Raw genomic sequence first — 21178 nt, 5'->3', positions numbered from 1 at the left:
AGGACACCCTATTCAATATATGGTGCTGGGAAAACTAGCTAGCCATATGCAGAAGAATGAAACTGGACTCATATCTCTCACCATATAAAAAAATTAACTCAGGATAGATTGAAGACTTAGATGTAAAACCTCAAACTATAAAAACCCCAAGAAAACCTGGGAAAAACTCTTCTAGACATTATCCTAGGGAAAGAATTTATGACTAAGACCTCAAAAACAACTGCAACAAAACCAAAAATTAATAAAGGAGATTTAATTAAATGAAAGAGCTTCTGCACAACAAAAGAAACAATCAACAGAATAAACACAGAACCTACAGAATGGGAGAAAATATTTGCAAAGTATGCATCCAACAAAGGACTAATATCTAGACTCTATATGAAACTTAAATCAACAAGGATAAAACAACCCTATTTAAAAGTGGGCAAAGGGCATAAATAGACACCTCTCAAAAGAAGACATACAAGTGATAAAAAAACACATGAAAAAATACTCAACATCACTAATCATCAGGGAAATGCAACTTAAAACCACAATGAAATACCCCTTCACACCAGTCAGAATGGCTATAATTAAAAAATCAAAAAATAACAGATGTTGGCAATGATGCAGAGAAAAGGGAACACTTATATATTGTTGGTGGGAATGTAAATCAGTTCAACCTCTACGGAAAACAGTCTGGAGATTTCTCCAAGAACTTAAAATATAACTACCATTTAACCCAGCAATCCCACTACTGGATATCTACCCAAAGGATTTTCTTATATTTATTTTAAATTGTTTTATCAAAAGACAACTGCATGTGTGTGTTTATCACAGCACTCTTCACAATAGCAAAGACATGGAATCACCCAGGTGCCCATCAATGGTGGACTGGATAAAGGAAATGTAGTACATATACACCATGGAATACTATGCAGCCATAAAAAAGAAAGAAATCGTGTCCTTTGAGTAGCATAGGTGAAGCTGGAGGCCATTATCCTAAGTGAGTTAACGTAGGGACAGAAAATCAAATACTACATGTTCTCACTTATAAGCAGGAGCTAAACAATGGCTACACATGGACATAAAGATGAAATCAATGAGCAGTGGGGCCTCCAAAAGGTGAGAAGAAGGGAGGGGGGCAAGGGATGAAAAACTACTTATTGAGTACTATGTTCACTGTTTGGGAGATGGGGTCACCATAAGCCTAAACCCCAGCATCACACAATATACCCATGTAATAAACAATATATCCATGGGCCGGGCACAGTGGCTCATGCCTGTTATCCCAGCACTTTGGGAGGCCAAGGCAGGTGGATCACCTGAGGTCAGGAATTTGAGACCAGCCTGACCAACATGGCGAAACCCCATCTCTACTAAAAATACAAAAATTAGCCGGGCATGGTGACATAAGCCTGTAATCCCCGCTACTCAGGAGGCTGAGGCATGAGAATCACTTGAACCTGGGAGGTGGAAGTTGCAGTGAGCCGAGATCGTGCCACTGCACTCCAGCCTGGGCAACAGAGCAAGACTCTGTCGCAAAAAATAAATAAATAAATAAATAAACATGCACATGTACCTCCTGAATAAAAAATAAAATAAATAAATACAACAAAGTAAGACTTTATTTACTTTGAGTAGGAGTCTCGCTCTGTTGCCCAGGCTGGAGTACATTAGTGCAATCATGGCTCACTGCAGCTCTTATCAGTAACAGTTTTACAGTGTTAGGTTAAGTTCTCAAATACTTAAATATTCATCCAAGAATTATAGATCTATATAGAAACACAGCTGGAAGGGGCTTTCATAGATTTCTAGGCTTATGCTTCCATAAACTTCACATATGTATACATGTTGTTATAGAAAAAGAACAGATTCTTGTCACACGACCAGGAAAAGATTAGGTCTGCAGACACTTTGAAGGGTGAGGGGAAAGGAATTTATTGGCCAAAAAGGAAAAAGGAAAAACAACTCAGCAAAATGAGATTGAGTCCTGTTAATAGGCTCTCCACCTCACCGATTGAACCCCAGGTACCACCCAGGAACAGGTCAGTCCAGACTCCTTCCCTATACAAACGGGGTGAACTTCCCGGGGCCCCACCCCATCCTCCCAGTGCGTAGGTGGACATTATTTAGAAAGAATCAGTCGGGGGTAGGGGAGTAGGGCAGGCTTCATCTGGGACCAGCAGTCCGGTTTTTCAACCTTCAGGATGTTTTAGGCTTGAAGGTTTTCAACCTTCAGGGGTTTCGCAGGGGGACCCTTGGCTGTCACCCGCATCTGTCAATATGTTAGATGCTTTCACCTATACTAATTCCAATCCTGTATCTTAGGTACTATTTTCCCTATTTTACAGATAAGAGAACTGAGGATAGTAAAACTTACATGACTTAAAGTTTATATATCTAATTTGAGGCACAGTCCAGTTCTGCTTTACCACTTTACAACACCATAGACAGCATCAGAGAACTAGATGAGTAGACACTAACAATATCTTATATTTGTAAAGCATTTAATAAGTTACAAATTATTTCTAATATATTATTTAACCTTCACAACAACCTTAAGTTACACAAAATGGGTATTATTAAAACCTCACTTTATAGTTGAGGAAACTGAAGCTCAGAGAGCAATTAAGTAGTCTAAGATCATATTGACAGTAAATGACAGAGCTGAAATCCTGAGGTTTTCCTCAATATATCTATAGTCCTCTGTGAAAGCAAAACCATGTCAGAAATGAGACTAAGCATAACATGTAAAAGTTTGGTATTTGCTTTTGGAAAATCACCAGTCATAATAAAATTTTTTTTCCAAAAGGAAATTTTTTATATTTATAAAAATGCAAATATTATTCTTATCACTCTCCCACTCCAAACCTTTAAAGATCCTGGTAATTATTAAAGTTATTTCCAATGAATTACTAATGCAAAAGACTCACAAATTGTTCTGCATATAGTAAAGAGTTATTACAAGTCACTTACAGGAAAGTAGGTTTCCACAATTTCAAAATTCAGAAATCCAATTACAATCCATACCAAGAGGGTGGCAATGGAAACAAAAACAATAAAAGGAACAAAATAGCCACTGAGTTTGTCTGCAAACTGCTGGATAGGAGCCTAGAATTAAAAATAACAACAATAATAATAAGAAGAAGCATATCAAAGTCTTTTCTGATACTGAATGCAGAGTATATTTAGTAGTTAGCACAAATAGAAATATTTTAACAAACTTCATGTTAATGGCCAGGTGTGGTGGCTCACACCTGTAATCCCAACACTTTGAGAGACTAAGGCAGGATGATAGCTTGAGTCCAGGAGTTCGAGACCATCCTGGGCAACTTAGGGAGACCCTGTTTCTATAAAAAAAAATTTTTTTAATTAGCTGGGTGTGGTGGATGTGCCCACACACAGTCCCAGCTACTCGGGAGGCTGAGGCAGAAGGATCGCTTGAACTTAGGAGGTCAAGGGTGCAGTGAGCCATGATGGTGCCACTGCACTCCAGCCTGGGCAACAGAGTGAGACCCTATCTCAAAACAAAAACAAACGAACTCCATATTAATGCAACTAAAATTTTTATTGGAAAACGTAAAAACTAGGTGAAGATTTATACTGAGAAGGCTTTAAAGAAAATAGTTTGTGTTTCTCCTAGGGAGTTAAGTTACCTTTGATGTTTGTGCCTCTTCCACAAGTTTGACAATTTGAGAAAGGGTTGTGTCTGCTCCAACATGTGTTGCGCAGATAAGCAGTGACCCGTTCTGGTTAATGGAACCAGCAATCACTGTGCTGCCAGGTTTCTTAGCCACAGGCATTGCCTCCCCTGTATGGAGAGTAAAGATAGATTTAAGGAGCATAAATGATCACTATCATGAAACATATCATTATTTGTTACTTGTCAAAAATATCTAGATATAAAATAGAATCTGAACAAATGCCTAGGTGAAAGTTGCTTTCCCTTTTTCCTTATATCAGTTCTAGGCCAATGCCAGGAATATAAACCTTGAACTGGAAGAACCTGTATGGTAGCTCTTGTTGGCAGATACTTTTAGAGTTTCACCCTAGTCCTAGAACATTGGTTCTTAACCTGTTCTCAAGGAACATTTAGAAATGTGGGAGGGAGTTTTCGTTTGTAATAATGACTGCACGGGATGGGGAAGGGGGTGCTACTACTTCGATTTAGTGTGCCAGTGCCAGGGTCAGGGGCACTGAATTGTACTACAGTATGTAAGAGAGTCCCCGAGAACTAAGAATTGCCCCATCCAAACTGGCAATAGCACCCCTATTGAGAAACACACAGTCTTGTTGGGCACAGCGGCTCATGCCTGTAATCCTAGCACTTTGGGAGGCTGAGGCAGACAGATGGCTTGAGCTCAGGAGTTCGAGACTGGGCAACATGGCAAAACTCGATCTCTACAAAAAAATACAAAAGTTAGCCAGGCATGGTGGCATGCGCCTGTAGTCCCAGGTACGTGGGAGGCTGAAGTGGGAGGATTGTTTGAGCCTGGGAGGCAGAGGCTGCCATGAGTCAAGATTGTGCCATTGCACTCCAGCTTGGGTGACAGGGTAAGACCTTGTCTCAACAACAACAACAAAAAAAAAAAAACAAAAAAGAAAGAAAGAAACACACAGTCCTAAATTATTTCCACATGGTTCATAAACTGAGCTTCTTCTAGGACCATCAGAGAGTTGAGATTGGAAAGGTATCATTTTGATTCTGCTTCAGATTGGCCTTAGTTACCTAAAATTTCTAAAACTATGCCAGGCCTATTCCCTTAGAGTAGACCCTGATGTGGAAAACCTGGACTCGCGTCATAGCTCAGATTAGACCAGTCTTTACAGCAGGAAGGGCAGAATAGGTATTTGCCCAGGAAAATTTGCCAAAGTCCATCAAGTCTACAGGAAACTGAGACAACTTCCTTTGGTTATGCATTCTAGCAGCTAATAATCTCCAGTGATAAAAGTCTTCAATAGTTGATACGGTTTGGCTCTGTGTCCCCACCCAAGTTTCATCTCTAATTGTAATCCCCACATGTTGAGGGAGGGACCTATAATCCCCACATGCCAAGGGAGGGAGGTGATTGAGTCATGTGGGGGCATTTCCCCTATGCTGTTCTTGTGATGAGTGAGTTTTCACGAGATCTGATGGTTTTATAAGTGTCTGGCATTTCCCCTGCTGGCACTTCTCTCTACTGTTGCCTTATGAAGAAGGTCCTTGCCCCCTTCACCTTCTGCCAAGATTTTAAGTTTCCTGAGGCCTTCCCAGTCATGCAGAACTGTGAATCAATTAAATCTCCTTCCTTCATAAATTACCCAGCGTTGGGTATGTCTTTAGAGCAGTGTGAAAACTGACTAATGTAGTAAATTGAGTAAGTTGTTACCACAGGGAGTAGGACACTGCTATAAAGATACTTGAAAATGCGGAAGCGACTTTGGAACTGGGTAATGGGCAGAGGCTGGAACAGTTTGGAGGGCTCAGAAAAAGACAGGAAAATGTGGGAAAGTTTGGAACTTCATAGAAATCTGTTGAATGGTGTTAGGTTTTTTTGTTTTTGTAACAGAGTTTCGCACTTCTTGCCCAGGCTGGAATGCAATGGTGCAATCTCGGCTCACTGCAACCTCTGCTTCTTGAGTTCAAGTGATTCTTCTGCCTCAGCCTCCCAAGTAGCTAGGATTACAGGCATGCTCCACCACACCCGGCTAATTTTATATTTTTAGTAGAGACGGGGTTTCACCATGTTGGTCAGGCTGGTCTCAAACTCCAGACCTTAAGCGATCCACCAGCCTCAGCCTCCCAAAGTGCTGGGATTACAGGCATGAGCCACTGCGCCCAGCCAAACTTGTTGAATGGTTTTGATCAAAATGCTGACAGTGATGTGAACAATGAAGTCCAAGCTGAGGTGGTCTCAGATGGAGATGAGGAACTTATGGGGAACTGGAGTAAAGGTCCCTCATGCTATGCTTTAGAAAAGAGATGGGTGGTGGCCGGGCGCGGTGGCTCACGCCTGTAATCACAGCACTTTGGGAGGCCGAGGCCAGCTGATCACGAGGTCAGGAGATTGAGACCATCCTGGCTAACATGGTGAAACCCCGTCTCTACTAAAAAATACAAAAAATTAGCCGGGCGTGGTGGCGGGTGCCTGTAGTCCCAGCTACTCCAGCGGCTGAGGCAGGAGAATGGGGTGAACTGGGAGGCAGAGCTTGCAGTGAGCCGAGATTGTGCCACTGCACTCCAGCCTGGGCGACAGAGCGAGGCTCCGTCTCAAAAAAAAAAAAAAAAAAAAAAAGAAACAAGAAAAGAGACGGATGGCATTTTCCCCCCACCCCAGAGATCTGTGGAATAGTGAGCTTGAGAGAGATGATTTATGATACCTGGCAGAAGAAATTTTTTAAGCAGCAAAGCATTCAAGACATGACCTGCATTATTCTGAAAGCATTCAGTTTTATGTGTTCACAAAGAGATGGTTTGAAATTGGAACTTATGTTTAAAAAGGAAGCAGAGCATAAAGGCTTGGAAAATTCACAGCCTGACAATGCAATAGAAAAGAAAAACCCATTTTCTGGGGAGAAATTCAAGCGGGCTGCAGAAATTTGCATAAGTAACGAGGAGCCAAATGTTAATCGCCAAGACAATGGGGAAAACATCTCCAGGACATGTCAGAGATCTTGGCAGCAGCCCCTCCCATCAAAGGCCCTGAGGCCTAGGAGAAAAAATGATTCTGTGGGCTGGGAACCAGGGCCTCTGATGCTCTTTGCAGCCTCAGTGGCATCGTATCCTGCATCCCAGCAGCTTCAGCTCCAGTCATGGCTAAAAGGGGTCAAGGTACAACTCAGGCCATTGCTTCAGAGGGTGCAAGCCCCAAGCCTTGGCAGCTTCCATGTGGTGTTGGGCCTGCAGGTGCACAGAAGTCAAGAACGGAGGTTTGGGAACCTCTGCCTAGATTTCAGAGGATGTATGGAAATGCCTGGATGCCCAGGCAGAAGTCTGCTGCAGGGGAGAAGCCATCATGGAAAACCTCTGCTAGGGCAGTGCAGAAGGGAAATATAAGTTTAGAGCCCCCACACAGAGTCCCCAATGGGGCACTGCCTAGTGGAGCTGTGAGAAGAGGGCCACTATCCTCCAGACCACAGAATGGTAGAGATCCACCAACAGCTTGTACTGTATACCTAGAAAAGCCACAGACACTCAACACCAGCCAGTGAAAGCCGCCAGTGGCAGGGGCTGTACCCTGCAAAGCCACAGGGGTGGATCTGCCCAAGACCTTGGGAGCCCACTTCTTGCATCAGCATGACCTGGATGTGAGACATGAAGTCAAAGGAAATCATTTTGGAGCTTTAAGATTTAATGACTGCCCCAACGGATTTTGGACTTGCATGGGGCCTGTAGTCCCTTTGTTTTGGCCAATTTCTCCCATTTGGAATGGGAGCATTTATCCAATGCCTGTACCCCCACTGTATCTTGGAAGGAACTCGTTTTTGATTTTACAGCCTCATAGGTGGAAGGGACTTGTCTTGTCTCAGATGAGACTTTAGATTGTGGACTTCTGAGTTAATGCTGAAATAAGACTTTGGGGGACTGTTGGGAAGGCATGATTGGTTTTGAAATGTGAAAAGACATGACATTTGGGAGGGGTCAAGGGTGGGATGATATGGTTTGGCTCTGTGTCCCCACCCAAATCTCATCTCAAATTGTAATCCCCGCATGTCGAGGAGGGGAGGTGATTGAATCATGGGGGCGGTTTCCCCTATGCTGTTGTCATGATAGTGAGTGAGTTCTCATGAGACCTTATGGTTTTATAAGCATCTGGTATTTCCCCTGCTAGCACTTCTCTCTCCTGCTGCCTTGTGAAGAAGGTCCTTGCTTCCCCTTCTCCTCCACCATGATTACAAGTTTCCTGAGGCCTCCCCAGACATGCGGAACTGTGAGTCAATTAAATCTCTTGGCTTTATAAATTACCCAGTTTCAGGTATTTCTTTATAGCAATGTGAAAATGGACTAATAGCATAACTAAAGCCACAAAGTAAATCTGAGGAAATTGATTTAATACAGTCTTAAAAGAACTTATTCTCTCTGTTCATAATTTAGTTATTCATAGCTTCTACAAAAAGTGCTTCATCTTTCATGTCTATTTTTCTTAACATTTTGGTCATGATCCTTTGAAAGAACATACCTGTGATGAGGGACTCATCTACCATAGAATGTCCTTCAATAACACGACCATCCACTGGAAATTTGCCTCCTGGAACTACTTTAATGATATCTCCACGTTGTACAAGTTCCACATCCACTTGTTCTTCACTGGATATAAGTTAACATAAAAAGCACCATGATAATATGCTTCCTACCCTGACCTCTCCATGTAAGCTCTTTAGTTCACGTCAAGCTTGTGGCTCCATAATTACTGCCAATGGAAGCTAGAACCAACATTTAAACTAGGAACTAGTATGTCAGTCTTGCTTACTGTTAGTGAACAGCACAGTAGCTAGCACAAAGTAGGCACTCTATTTTTTTGAACAGTCATTAAATTAAAAATGAAAGTTTTAAAAAATAATGTAATGGGTTTCATTTAACTAAAAATTTCTTTATTATGTAACTTTGCCTAAACAATTTTATTAGTATAAAAATGAGAAATACAAAAGAATGAAATATAATCAAGTCTTTAGCTTTATCTTCCAATTTACAAGTAACATAGGAGTTATAGAACAAGTTAAATGAAACCAAAAGGAAACAAAGGATAAATTCACATTGTGGGATATTCTACAGAACAATTGATGGCTATTTCTTCAAGTCAATTGTTTTGTGGGGAGGAGGGAAGGAAGGACAATGAGGAGAAGGAAGGGAGGCGCTGTTTTAGATTAAAAGAACATAAGCCATATGATAGTCAAATGCTATGATGCATGGATCTTGTTTGAATTCTATTTCAGGCAAAGAGACTTAAAACATTTTGGAGACAACAGGAGAAATGTGAATATGAATTGGGTCTTAGGTGACATTAAGGAATTAATGTTCATTTTGTTAGGTACAATACGGTAGTATAGTTATATCAGAATATATCCTTTTTTAGAGATAACACAGAATATGTAGCCGTAAAACAATATGACTGAAATTTGGTTTAATACTACTGCAACAAGAAAGACAGACAAAATGGATAGATGAAGTATGGCAAAATGTGGATAATTTTTATATCTGGGAGACAGATTATGTGAATTCATGATAGTCCTTTTTCTACTTCTGTATATATTTGAAATTTTTCTTAAGAAGTTAAAAAAAGAGAAGAGGGAAGAGTGAAGATAAATACCTGAGGAGGATATTATCAGAATCAAGAGTTACAATAGTTGCTTCTGTAGCTTGTAGTGAAATTAACTTTGCAAGAGCCTCTGATGTTTTGCCCTATAAATTAAAACAAACACATTGAAAATGCTAAGGAAGAAAAAGTTCAGGTCTTAACTAAAATAAAAATACAATCTTTAGCATTTACCCAAAAGACAGCTTTAGGAATATTAATTTGTTTAAAAATTAATATGAAAATGTTTCACTTCAAAATGTTTGAATGTTTCACTTCAAAATGTTTCACTAGAAAATGTTTCACTTCAGAAAGAGGAAGTACACAAAATATTTTATTATTTATTTATTTATTTATTTATTTTGAGACAGAGTCTCACTCTGTTACCCAGGCTGGAGTGCAGTAGCATGATCTCGGCTCACTGCAACCCCTGCCTCCTGGGTTCAAGCAATTCTCCTGCCTCAGCCTCCCGAGTAGCTGGGATTACAGACGCGCGCCACCATGCCTGGCTAATTTTTGTATTTTTAGTAGAGATGGGGTTCACCATGTTGGCCAGGCCGGTCTCAAACTCCTGACCTCGTGATCCACCCACCTCGGCCTCCCAAAGTGCTGGGATTACAGGCATGAGCCACCGCGCCCAGCCTAAAAGTACACAAAATATTTTTAAAAGTATTATTAGGTATAATTTATGAAGAAATTATATAAATTAATAAGAAAAACATGAACCCAATAAACACACAGGCAAAGGACATATATAGGCAAATCATTCAAAAGGAAATATAAACATCCGATGATGAAAAAATGTTTATCCCCACCATTAATGGAAGAAACACAAACTAAAGTTACCCTGTAATACCATTTAATGTCTATTAACTTAGAAAGAATTTGGGGGGGGATGCAATGCTGGTGAAGTTGTAGTAAAAATACTTCACTGACATACCCCTGCTGGCAAAAACTGTTACAACTTGTACCATGAACCAGAGAAATATTTATGCCCTTTAACCCAGTAAACACATCCTTTGTAATGTCTTCTAAGATATTAGCTCAATGGAAATGACTATTAGACATGAGTATGTTCAATGCAGGATTATCTAAAAATAAAAAGTTAGAAACAATCTAATGGTGAAAAACACCTGAATGGTTTATTAAATTAAAGCAAACTGATGTGACAGACTTAGTCAGAAATATTAGATAATAATCTAGACTGCAAAAATGGTGAAAAACTTTATAGTGTTAAGGGTACAAAGTAGTATGAATACTACATTTGCAACTCTGTTAAGTAGAAAGGTATGTAGAATGGAATTAGAAAATGATTTACATTATAGCAAGGGAATATGGGTGAATTTTTTCTATCATTATTTTAAACCATGTGGTCATGTCAATTTTTCAATTAATAATGTAAGTAAATAAGTGATAAGTATTTCTCATTTGTCTCTCTTAAAATAAACAGACATACTGTACTATCTACAGTATTAATTCCATATTTGGTAAATCTTCTAAACTGATATTTAACTTAAAATATTGCCAAAATGAAAATACGTCTTTCAGTAAATGGTTAACTACATAAAAGCATGTATTTCCAATGATTGGCCTAAAAAATACTAAGGTCATTTATCCACCCAACATTTTAACAAATGTCACCCTTTCTTACTTTACCTTTGCTATATGTTCCAGCCATCGGCCTAGTGCAATAAACACAAACAGCATAGGGGGTGTGTCAAAGAAAGTAATAGGGTTCACTTTGGCTCTCTCATACATTGCAACTAGAAGAATAATCAAAGAGTAGGCAAATGCAATGGTGGTTGCCAGCACAATCAGTACGTCCATATTTGCTGTCTTATGCTTCAGTGCTTTATAAGCCTGAATGTAGAAGTACCAGCCTCCGAAAAACTGCAATATAGGAATGATAATCATTGAATTTTTAAAAATGCTGAAATTCACATATATATCTCAATAACTTAAAGTATCAATAGTCACTTTCTTTGGCTTTTAGCTAATCCATAAACACTAAAGGGAGATTAAGCCAAAACAATCGTGTTTGTATTTCAATAGATGTACATGCAGAGGGAGGTATTCAAATTGCTGCACAAGCCTGTGGGGCTATCATCTATGATCCAATGGATATTCCATAATACAAGGAAAATCAGATATTTCTTCCTTTTTTTTTTTTTTTTTTAAGAGACAGTCTTGATATGTTGCCCAGGCTGGTCTCAAACTCCTGGCCTCAAGCAATCCTCCTGCCTCAGCCTCCCAAGTAGCTGGGATTACAGGCATGAGCCATCACACCAAGCAGATTTTTCTTTCTGAGGCTAGCAAAAACAAGAACTAAGAAAGGAATTACATTTTCTCAAGGATTTTTTTGTATAAAACTCACCCATCTTTCCAAAACTCAAACTAACTGGTATATCACAAGCTACGAAATCTGCTGGCCGTTTTTGTTGGTAAATATAACTGGAAAGCTTATTTCATTAAAACAGAGAAACTAAGATGTTTTTTAAAATCATTATTGCCTTTTATAAGGATCAGATAAAGGAAAAGATTTATTTGATAGAAGTATTCTATTCCAAAGTAAAAGTTTATCTCGAAAAAAGAGTTTAAAACATACAGAAAGTAATGAACTGAAGTGCCAGGAAGAAATAACAAAAATAAAGTCATTGAGCTGGGTGCAGTGGCTAGTGCCTGGAAGTCCCAGCTACTCAGAATGCTGAGGCAGAAGGAATGCTTGAGCCCAGGAGTTCAAGACCACAGTGAGCTGTGCTTACACCACTGCATTCCAGCCTGGGTGACAGAGCAAAACCCCATCTCTAAAAAAAAAAAAAATAGATAAATAAAAGTTTAAAAATAAAATAAAGTTATATACAGTAGCAGATATAAATACCAAACCCAAAAAACTTGAACTCTTTCTTAGGGGTTAAATGGCAACTATTATCTACTTAAATAACTACCCAGTTGAAGATTATTTTTGTAAAGCATATGGCATAAAATGATCAGACTTCTAGCTAACATCAGTTTTGTAGCTGAAAATAAACCTTGCCTGCCAAATTTTGCTTATTTTTTATTATTAACAAATATATTTGCTAACAATTCACTTGCCTGTACAGGTACACACAATAAAAAGGACAGCAAATTCATAACAGACAATCCTGGAAGAATCTGGCGCTCCAGGAACATAGAAGAATGAAGGTTGATCATTTCTTCTTTACTCATGTTTTGATTATGGTGAAGAGTTGCAAAGTGGTGGTCCATAACCATCATATATATCATCAGCCCCATTACAGGAATACAGAAAAACAGACTCACAAGAAAAGACCGTCTCCATCTTATATGGAAAAAATAAAAAAAGAAAAATCATGGTCATAAATAGCTAATGGGTAAAGATTCTACGTACTACAGAGAGATATACATTGTGACCATTTCATCCAGTATAAGGATGATATTATAAAAACTGACATGCAAAAAAAAATTTGTAATAAGGAGTCAAAATCTGTTTTTTACTGACACTCCAAAGTACTTACTGTCTTATTTCTCGTTTATGATCTAAGTGACTTGCTGACCGATCCTTCTTGACCAAAGAAGCTTCAAAACCTAAGCTCTAAGGAAATTCATGAGAAAAAAATTATTTCACTGAACATATAAATATTGTATAGAGAAATTCTAAGCCATGGTATTGTCATTAAGAACAGTTCAATTACTGAGGGCAAGTCACTCTGGGGAATACAAAGATGAAGATGTGCTTCCTGCTCTTGATTGCATTTGTTTCCAATCTTTCATCAAACAAATAAATATTTCCTTAATGCTAGTTAATATGTATCCTATATATAAGAGTTTAACTCAAGTACAACTGTCCTCAATAGAGGTTCTCATTAATAGGCCATAAAAGCTAGCACCAGGCCGGGCACGGTGGCTCATGCCTGTAATCCCAGCACTTTGGGAGGCCAAGGCGGGCAAATCACAAAGTCAGGAGTTCGAGAGCGGTCTGGCCAACACGGTGAAACCCCATCTCTACTAAAAATACAAAAAAGTAGCTGGAAATAGTGGCAGGTGCCTGTAATCCCAGCTGCTCGGGAAGCTGAGACAGGAGAATCGCTTGAACCCAGGAGGCGGAGGTTGCAGTGAGCTGAGATCGCACCACTGCACTCCAGCCCAGGCGACAGAGTGAGACTCTGTCTCAAAAAAAAAAAAAAAAAAAGCTAGCACCATACTAAACATATTATTCAAGGCCTTGCATATGCAGTATTTAGTCTTGTTTTATCAGAAAAAGAACATGAACAAAAATCATTTTCCCCAATAAAACAAAGTATAAAAAGGAAACTACCCCTAAGCAAGACTTATCTGACCATAGATAGTAATACACATTACATTTCCAACTGCTAGGGGAAATGCTGCCATCTTACATTTGTTGGCAGTGCACAGTGAATAGAACAAGCATGAGCTTTTGGAGTCAGAGTAATTAGGCTCAAATCCCAGTTATGACAGTTATTAGCTATGTGACTTTGGATAAGTAACTTAACTTCTCTTAACCTGGGTTTCCTCACCTCCAAAATGAATATGACCACATTGCTGTGGGAATTAAGGGTTGAAGCTTTGCAATCTTGGTAACTGGCACATAGCAGGTACTCAGTAAAACTAGTTTCACAAAAATGGTAATGATAATGTCATCTATACTAATAGGATCTTAACTGAACTAATAAAATGCTTTAAATCACTTGAACACCAATTCTACAGCATACTGAAACTTTTAAAATACATTCACATGTATTACCACTTAAGATTTATTGAAGAACACAGGATGAATCTGTCACAAAGAAAGGATTGTGTTTGTTTGTTTGTTTGTTTTAGAGACAAGGTCTCTCTCACGGTAACCTTCAACTCCTGGACTTAAGCAATCCTCCTACCTCTGCTTCTCGTGTGATTAATACTATGGGTGCGTGGCGCCACACCTGGCTAATTATTTTAATTTTTGTTGCAGAGACAGGGTCTCGCTACATTGCCCAGGATGGTCTTGAACTCCTGGCCTCAAGTGATTGTGCCCTCTAGGCCTCTCAAAATGCTGAGATTATAGGCATGAGCCACTATGTCCAGCTGGGTTTAGTCTTTTAAATTTCTTACTTTAACTTAAAAATAGGTCTTTTGTTTTGACCTAACAAACAAAAAGCCATTAAGCAGGATCCTTCACTTTCTTAGTAACTAATATGAATCTTATTTATAACAAATTATACTTTATTTCCATTTTCTAAATATTTTAAGTGTTTTGTGGTTCTAACTTGTTTGCTCCTGATTAATAGTGTAAATGTACCTTTGCCTAACTTTTCCTGAAAAAGACCAAAAAAAAAATGCAGACACGTTTACATTAAATTTTGAGACAGATCTTGTTTGAAGTGTTCAAAGGAGTTAGATTTTTTTTTCATTGCCTCTATCTGATGCAAACCAGAAATGATTCACGGGAGTGCTGATTAAATAGGTAAGAACACAGAAACATAAATTCTTGGCACTTACTTCAATTGTATGGATAATATCTCTAGGACCAATAATTTCTGGGTCATATTTAATATGTGCTTTGTTGGTTGCCAGGGCCACGGAGCAGTATAGGATCCCTCTGTGTTTTGTGAGACTAGACTCTATTTTATGTACGCAGGAGGCACACGTCATTCCCCTCACCTGTTAAAGACAAAGCATTTGTTCTTCAGGAATATACTTTTTCCACCATTAAACATGAGTTATCACTTTTTTTTTTTTTTTTTGAGACAGAGTCTCTCGCTCTGTCGCCCAGGCTGGAATGCAGTGGTGCGATCTCGGCTCACTGCAACCTCCGCCTTCCAGGTTCAAGTGATTCTTCTGCCTCAGCCTCTCAAGTAGCTGGGGTTACAGGCATGTTCTACCATGCCTGGCTAATTTTTTGTCTTTTTTGTAGAGACAGGGGGTTTCACCATGTTGGCCAGGCTGGTCTCGAACTCCTGACCTCAAGTGATCCACCATGCCCAGCCCGAGTTACCACTTTTTACTAAAAGGACTCATGGGATTGCCACACAAGATCTTAATTGCACTACTAGTATGCTTTAGATATGATCATTAGGATACCATTTTTATACCACATTGAACAAATATATGGTCCCAGATAGAAGAGGATCTCATTAAAAGTCTCCAAATTCCTGTCACTACTACTCAGTGATAGAGGATTTGACATTTATTATTGTTTCTTGTATCCAGTCTTGCTTCCCGCTGGATTTTTTTTTCATCCTGCTGAAGTATATAATCACTAGTATAGCTTTCAGTGAAATTAATGGATGGCAAAAGTGTTTTGACTTTGTATGTCTAAAAATGTATCTTTCCCTATATCTTGAGTGGGGTTATAGTTTAGCTGGGCGTTAAATTATAAAATGGATGGGCATGACTTCTAGAATGACTGCGTGAGGAGCTCAGCAAATCCTTTCCTCAAAAAGCAATGATAAAACTGACAAAAGTATCAAAAAACAGCCATTGAAATACTCTGGAAATTGACCAAAGGGCATACCACAAATTAAGAAGGATTTATTCAAGAACATCTGCTGAAGGTATATCAGTGCAAATGGTGCAGTAAGACCTCTAAAATTCTCTCCTCTGTAAAAGCAATGAGAAAACTGGCAGAAATTGTAAGAACCATCTTTTTCCAGAAATCTGGAAATCAAACAAAAGCTTGCAGCAATCTAGGAAGCATTTATTCAAGAAAACAAGATGAAGTACAAAAAATAGAATGAATAAGACATAGTATTTCATAGCAGAACAGGATGACTATAGTCAATAATAACTTAATCATACATTTAAAAATAACTAAAAGAGTATAAATGGATTATCTGTAACACAAAGTATAAATGCTTGAGGGGATGGATACCCTATGTTATATGATGTGTTTGTTACTCATTGCATGCCTGTATCAAAACGTCTCATATACCTCATAAATACAGGCACATGCACCTATGCTGTACCCAGAAAACTTCTGTGCTCTAAACAACACCGCCAAGGAAGAGGCAATACCAGAATGGGAGAAAATATTTGAAAATCATATATCAGATAAGGGACTTGTATCTAGAATATATAAAGAATTCTTACAACTCAGTAATAAAAAGACAAACAATCCAATTTAAAATGGGCAAAAATGGTCGGGCGCGGTGGCTCACGCCTGTAATCCCAGCACTTTGGGAGGCCGAGGTGGGCGGATCACGAGGTCAGGAGATCGAGACCATCCTGGCTAACACAGTAAAACCCCATCTCTACTACAAATACAAAAAATTAGCCGGGCGTGGTGGCGGGCGCCTGTAGTCCCAGCTACTCGGTAGGCTGAGGCAGGAGAATGGTGTGAACCCGGGAGGCGGGGCTTGCAGTGAGCCAAGATCGCGCCACTGCGCTCCAGCCTGGGTGACAGAGCGAGACTCCGTCTCAAAAAAAAAAAAAGGTAAAAATTCGAATTGTTTCTCCAAAGAACATTTGTGAAAGGCCAATAAGCACAAGAAAAGATACTCAACATTATTAGTCATCAGGGAAATGCAAATCAAAACCAAAATGAGATACCAGTTCACTTCCACTGGGATAGCTATAATAAAAAGGTAATAGCAAGTGTTGACATGCATATGGAACAATTGGAACATCAATACAATGTTGGTGGGGATATGAAATGGTACAGCTGCTTTAGAAAACAGTCTGGCAGTCCCTTAAAAGGTTAAATATAGAGTTACTAGATGACTTAGTAATTCCACTTCTAGGTATATCCCCAAGGGAATTAAAAACATAAGTTCACACAAAAACTTGTATATGAATGTTCATAGCAGCATTATTTATAATAGCAGCAATATTAATAAAGTGGAAACAACCCAATTTTCCATCAACTGATGACTAAATCAACAAAATGTAGTATATTCATACATTGGAATATTATTTGGCAATAAAAAGGAATGCAGTAATGATACATGCTACAACATGGATCAACCATGAATACACTATGGTAAATAAAAGAAGCCGGTTACAAAGGACCACATATTATATTATTCCATTTATATGAAATGTCCAGAATAGGCAAATCTATACAAATACAAAGTAGATTAGTGGTTGCCTAGGGTAGAGAGAGTAGAACCAGTACAGGTAAGAGATTAGGACTAAAGAATGACTACTAATGAGTTTTATTTTAATGGGGATGAAAATGTTTTGAAATCAGATAGTGGTGATAGTTGCACAAGTCTGTGAATATACTAAAAACCACTGGGTTGTACACTTTAAAAAGGTGAGTTTTATGGTATTTCAAAAAAGCTATTATTTTTTAATCCTTAAAAACATATAAAAACCTACTCATTCTTTTTCATTGTTTTTAATAGCTACTCAGTATCCCATGATATGAATGTATCATAATTTTAGTCCCTAATGACTGAAATTTAGTTTTTCCTCATATTTTGCTATTGTAAACAATACTATAATGAACATCTTTGCATACATGTCATTTCATACATATGCAAAAATGTCTGTTGGATAAATTCCTACAAGTGGAACTTCTGAGGCAAAGGCTATGTGCAATTTCACCTTTGACAGATATTGCCAAATTCCTCTGTTGGCATCTTGTATCAATGTACACACCACCAGCAATACATGAGAGATCAGAAACATAGTGTTAACAAAATTGTTAACTTTACCAATCCAATAAGTGAAAATGGTATTTCAGTGCCATTTTAATTTGCTTTACTCATTACGAATGAAGTTGAACATCTTTTCATGTTTAAGAGGTATTGTTTTTGCTTTTCTGTGAACTGTCAGTTCATATCCTTTATCATAGAAAAGAAATTTTGGGGTGCTGACGCTTGTCTTATTGAGGTATAAAAGTTCTTTGTATATGAAAAAATTAACCTTCATCTATGATATGAATTATGATTATTTTAATTGCCTTTTGACTTTCCATTTGGTGTTTTCCTACCAAGAAGAAATGTTTAGGTATCTGAATTCATCAATCTATTAATCTTTTCTTTTATTGGTTTTGTATCATATTTTAGAAAAACGCTTCCTACTCCAATATTGTTTTTTTCTTCTTTTTTTTTCTTTTTCTTTTTCTTTTTTTTTTTTGAGATGGAGTTTCACTGTTGTTGCCCAGGTTGGAGTGCAATGGCGTGATCTTGGCTCACTGCAACCTCCACCTCCCGGGTTCAAGCGATTCTCCTGCCTCAGCTTCCCGAGTATCTGGGATTACAGGCGCGTGCCACCACGCCCGGCTAATTTTTTGTATTTTTAGTAGAGACGGGGTTTCACCATGTTGGCGAGGGTGGTCTTGAACTCCTGACTTCAGGTGATCCACCCACCTCAGCCTCCCAAAGTGCTGGGATTACAGGCATGAGCCACCGCACCCAGCCTCCAATATTATTTTATAAATGAATTAGATGTTATCATTGGGAAAAGCTAGATGAAGGCTACATGGAAATTTTCTGTACTTTTTTTTACTTCCTTGTGAGTCTAAAATTATTTCAGTGATGTATTGATGGATTGATGTATGATAAAGCAAATATAGTAAAGTATTAATTGTAGAATCTAGCTGGTGTATATAGGATATCTACTGTACAATTCTTCTGACTTTTCTGTATGTCCGGAAGTTTCATAATATTGAAAAAAAATGCTCCAAATATTTCTTCTAGTAATTTCATGGTTTCATTGTTTACATTCAATTTTGGGAGGCAGGCAAGGTCTCACTCTGTCACCTAGGCTGGAATGCAGTGGCATGAACACAGCTCACTGCAGCCTCAACCTCCCAGGCTCAAGCAATCCTCCCACCTCAGCCTCCCAAGTAGCTGGGACTACAGATGCACGCCACCACACCTGGCTAAATATTTACTTTTTAAATTTTTTATTTTTATTTTTATTTTTTTATTTTTTGAGATGGAATCTCACTGTGTCGCCCAGGCTAGAGTGCAGTGGCGCAATCTTGGCTCAGTGCAACCTCTGCCTCCCAGGTTCAAACAATTCTCATGCCTCAGCCTCCCGAGTAGCTGGGATTACAGGTGCATGCCACCACACCCAGCTAATTTTTGTATTTTTAGTAGACACGGGGTTTCACCATGTTGGTCAGGCTGGTCTTGAACTCCTGACCTCAAGTGATCTACCCACCTTGGCCTCCCAAAGTGCTGGGATTACAGGCGTGAGCCACGATGACTGGCCTAAATTTTTACTTTTTGTAGAGGCAGGGTTTCACCTGTTGCCTGGGCTGGTCGTGAACTCCTGGGCTCAAGTGATCCTCCCACCTCGGCCTCCCAAAATGCTGAGATTACAGGCGTGAGCCACCACACCCAGCCTACATTTGAATTTTTGCTTAAACTGGAACTTATTTTGGTACAAGATTAATTTTTTGTTTTAATTTTTTAAGTTATACAAATAAATTTAAATACATTCTAGCTGTAAAAATTTCAATGTTGAAAAGATGCAAGTTTCTCTTTGATCTTCTCCCTCAATCCCGCTCTCTTCCTGAGATAAACACTGTTAATCATGTGTATATACTAGTCCTTTCTCTAGGTGTTTATATACATATGTAAGTACACATACATGTAGTTTTGCATTTTTTACTAAATGAGATTATGCCATAAGTATTACACTGCAACTTGTTTTGCTTAAGTAAATAATACGTCCTGGAAATCTTTACTTGTCAGTTAATATTGATCTATTTTACTCTTTTAACACCTGTATTGTATTCTATAATATGTCTATACAAAATTTATTTAAACATTCCCTATTAAAGGACATTTAATATAGATTTGTTCTAAATTTTTGCTCTTAAAATTATATAATAAATATAATCTTATGAATGTTCACATTCCTTTTTTTAAAAAAACAAAGTCTCATTCTGTCACCCAGGCTGGAGTGCAGTGGTGTGATCTCAGCTCACTGCAACCTCCGCCGCCTGGGTTTAAGTGATTCTCATGCCTCAGCCTCCCAAGTAGCTGGGACTACAGGAGCACACCATCACACCTGGCTAATTTTTGCATTTTTCATAGAGATGGGGTTTCACCATGTTGGCTGGGCTGGTCTCGAACTCCTGACCTCAAGTAATCCACCCACCTCAGCCTCCCAAAGTGCTGGGATATACAGGTGTGAGCCACCATGCCCAGCCCTATATGATCATATTCCCACAGGAAAGAATCCTAGCAGCTGATTTGCTGGGTTGGAGAAAGTGATCACTTTAAATCAATATGCCTTACACAGGTTTTATGACTTTATAAAATTTGAGTCTTTAATGCACTGGAATTTATTCAATTACATGCTACTAGATAGGAATCATATTATATTTTAAATGTTAATTTTCATTTACTCATTCATACCCAATTCTTTTTTGGTTAATAGAGATACGACAATTATCTTTTTAAATTCCATGCTTGAAGAGTACCATTAGATCATACCTTATCCTTCCATTTTCCAGTTTCCTTAATTTTCATCATATTTTCCCCACCTTTAATTATCTTCACAACTCTTCTCTGAACCTTACCAAGTTTTTTTTCTGGAAGTTTTATTAATCACACAAAAAATCTTACTTACAACAAGTTCCAAAACACCATCTCCTTCATCAGCATTTTCTATCACAGTGGCTCCAAATCCAAGTTCTCGGATGAACTCTGCTATCATTGGGGGTTGTATAACAGCAGGATTATACCTTACTTCTGCCTTGCCAGCCATCAGGGCCACAAGTATAGAATATATTCCTAAGAGCATTGATAAGAAAAACAATACAGATAACATTCTTTTTGAAAAGAGTAATGTTATAATTACTTTTTAGTATTATCAAGTATGAAAGGATTTCTCTTAAGTATGAAAGGATTTGAATCTGGAGAAATTTAACTTTTATACCAGTCTTGACCCCAAACAATTAGAACTATTCCAAAACATAGCCTGATTTTTCTTAAACTTTTTATTATGGAAATTTTCAATTATGT

At 38.5% G+C, this 21178-nt stretch overlaps 1 protein-coding gene across 12 annotated transcripts in view; it reads right to left on the bottom strand.

Annotated features, from left to right (window-relative positions):
* The window catches only part of ATP7A (ATPase copper transporting alpha), a 137621-nt gene that overhangs the window by 26330 nt on the left and 90113 nt on the right, over positions 1-21178 (bottom strand). For all 12 annotated transcript variants that reach the window (XM_016943572.4, XM_016943571.3, XM_016943569.3 and 9 more), the window contains 9 exons: positions 20784-20947; positions 14751-14912; positions 12770-12846; positions 12348-12573; positions 10911-11144; positions 9270-9361; positions 8142-8269; positions 3639-3793; positions 2959-3093 (listed from right to left, as the gene is read on the bottom strand). In XM_016943572.4, coding sequence (XP_016799061.1) covers positions 2959-3093; positions 3639-3793; positions 8142-8269; positions 9270-9361; positions 10911-11144; positions 12348-12573; positions 12770-12846; positions 14751-14912; positions 20784-20947 — 1373 coding nt within the window. The remainder of the gene's footprint in view (positions 1-2958; positions 3094-3638; positions 3794-8141; positions 8270-9269; positions 9362-10910; positions 11145-12347; positions 12574-12769; positions 12847-14750; positions 14913-20783; positions 20948-21178) is intronic.

This window comes from Pan troglodytes, chromosome X, assembly GCF_028858775.2.
Source record: "Pan troglodytes isolate AG18354 chromosome X, NHGRI_mPanTro3-v2.0_pri, whole genome shotgun sequence".
In the NCBI taxonomy this organism is placed as follows: Eukaryota; Metazoa; Chordata; class Mammalia; order Primates; family Hominidae; genus Pan; species Pan troglodytes.
This window is presented reverse-complemented; position numbering and strand designations above follow the sequence as displayed.